Source organism: Penaeus monodon, chromosome 38, assembly GCF_015228065.2.
Source record: "Penaeus monodon isolate SGIC_2016 chromosome 38, NSTDA_Pmon_1, whole genome shotgun sequence".
Lineage (NCBI taxonomy): Eukaryota > Metazoa > Arthropoda > Malacostraca > Decapoda > Penaeidae > Penaeus > Penaeus monodon.
This window is the reverse complement of record NC_051423.1, coordinates 31,297,200-31,299,699: the sequence shown is the minus strand read 5'-3', so window position 1 is coordinate 31,299,699 and position 2,500 is coordinate 31,297,200. Positions and strand designations below refer to the sequence as shown.

The window sequence follows — 2,500 nt, the reverse complement described above, 5'->3', positions numbered from 1 at the left end:
AGGTTTCATGACATTTAAATAGATAAAGGTTCTTGGTATTTTTAGCAAAGGGAGTAAATTACGTACTTTCAGACTGGGATGTGACTCATCATTTAATGGACTGTAGTTTGAATGCAATTTAAAAATTTCAGGAATGAAGTTGTTAACAATGACCTTGTTTTGAATAAGTGACATACCTAGTTCTTTTAAGAGTTTTGAGGAATAAGTGAAAATTTACTGCAGTGTCAGAGAGCAGGCTCTTCTCTTCCCTCATATAAGTGCTTCTGGATTGGCACTTGGTTTGTAGGTATACAGTTGAAGCAATTGCAAATTTGGCATTAGTTCTGAAAGTCTGAATTTACTGCTAATGCAGAAGGGCAGGTACATGGAAAAGGTAATTGTACTTAAAAGTGAACCAATGTCTGTTCTGTATCCCTCCACTCCACCACAACAGTGCCTGCCCAGAGTACAACACACACAGGTGTAGTATGTGTGTATTAGGGCCTTCTCTGCCCACTATGCCAACACCATCCACAGTTTTTGGAAGCCATTGACTGTTGACAGTTTTTTCCCTTTTCTTATAGTTACATTTCTCATCTTTTCATTCTTTAGAAGTCAGCTTTTCAGTATCTGTAATATGTATCCTCAGAATTTATGCTTTGAAATTTGTTATGCAAAATTTGGCTTTTGGTGTGGGTTTAGCGGTAGAGTGGGTCTTCCAAATGACTTAGATCAGTCAGCAGGACAGGCAGTAAGTGTAAGTGGCAGCAGCAAGACCCAGATCACAAACAGCATTGCGGCACAGGGGTGCAGGGTATATTCCTGACTGGGCTACTCCTATTGACCGTCAAATGTTTCTTCCGCCACTCAGTCGGTCAGATCGAGCGTGTCTTCATGTCAGCCGGTCACCAGAAGGTCTGGGACCACTTCACCAAGGCCCAGAGGCGCAACATTGAGATGTGGAAGAAGCAGGCAGAGGTATGCCATGCCTCATGTACACCCATTCACAGTGTATGCTGCCAATAGTGCAGAAGCATTATTTATCAGTTTTGAAATATAACTTCCTTTTCCAGCAAATTCGGTTAGCATTTTTCTGTGAGTGGTGTGTATTTTGTACCATGTTCATATTATTATAAAAATGAATTGGTACAAAGCATGAGGTCTTATTTTTATAGTGAAATCACCCACTAGCAAAGTTTCTTCAGAAAATTAGCTTTAAAGTTTACCTTTTGTCCTCCTCTCTATAGTTTGCATATTTATGATACAGTCCCCACATGATTCTCACATCTTTAGTTTGGAGATAAAGTGTTCTTCCTTTGAAATCCCTGATGTTGAAGTTGTAAGTAAAGTTTTATTTTTTGCTAAAAACTGATTGAAGCTTTGCATAAAGAGTGAGCAAAACTTGTGCTGATACTTTGTTGTGAGTGGGCTGAAAGATTTTGTATTGTAGTTTTTAAGTGTTAACTGTTTATTCTTGGCCCATTTAGAATAAATAAGCATACAGTTTTGCAGATGCAATCTAGTTGTCACTATATATATGCAAACAGGTAAAACTTGCATGTAGCCCTGGAGAGATAAGTAATAATGCAGCCCTGCAGTGTGCATGGGTCTAGATTGGTCATAAGATCCATTTTGGCTGGGCAATCCACGTGCATGCTGCAGACCTCAGGCTATGCATGCCTCAAGTTCGGTTAGACTTTGTGGAAAAGTCACTTGGTAAGACAAAAGGAATGGTTGAAGGAGCATGGTTGCCACTGCAACTATGATTTGGCAGGCAGTAAAGGACCAATCTGGTGCAGAGCTCAGCATCATTGCATTCAAGTCTATTATTGCCCTTTTTAATCAGTACTGCTTTATGAATAGTTCTTTTTATGCAATCTAAGGGATCCTTCACCATGGCAATGCCCATTTGTTTTAGCTTTTGTAGATACTTAAAATTCAAAAGTAAAATTTACTCTTTGTAATTAGGAGGCACCTAAAGAGGAGAAAACATTAGGTAAGTTCACTAATCTTGTGATAAAGTTAAGGCTTTAACAAGGCATCCATGGATAGGATTCTGTTGTCAGCTGCATCCAGGAGTTAAGTTTGATGTGTACATCATGAAATGACACAAGTTTAAAGACACTGATTGTGATGGTCTCATTAGCTCCCACATTCTTATATTGTATTCGTATGGAGTAGAAAAAGAAGTTGAAAGGTAGTTCTTTTTAGAATGGAAGTTTTCAGTGAGAACAAGATACTCTCAGGATGTTTCAAGTCAGGACAAGTGCTAGATGTAGAGCTTACAGATGTTGAAGGTTGTGTTTATATATAGAACAGTATATACACATAACAGTTTTGTAGGATGTGTTGTTACCGGAACTTTCATTATAGCATGGAATAGGACTAAACTCTGAAGGAGAGAGAAAAGTTGTAGAACGTCTGACTTAAATAATTCTCCCCCTTTTTCAAATTTCAGTGTTAATATAGTGTATCTGTACCTGAGTCTCTTGTCATGAAATATCCCAAACTTTTTCTTCCA

General features: G+C 38.4%; 1 protein-coding gene across 2 annotated transcripts in view; it reads left to right on the top strand.

Annotated features, from left to right (window-relative positions):
* Positions 1–2,500, top strand: part of LOC119597056 (ecto-NOX disulfide-thiol exchanger 2-like) — a 39,892-nt gene that overhangs the window by 28,775 nt on the left and 8,617 nt on the right. For both annotated transcript variants that reach the window (XM_037946501.1, XM_037946499.1), the window contains exon 12: positions 851–957. In XM_037946501.1, coding sequence (XP_037802429.1) covers positions 851–957 — 107 coding nt within the window. The remainder of the gene's footprint in view (positions 1–850; positions 958–2,500) is intronic.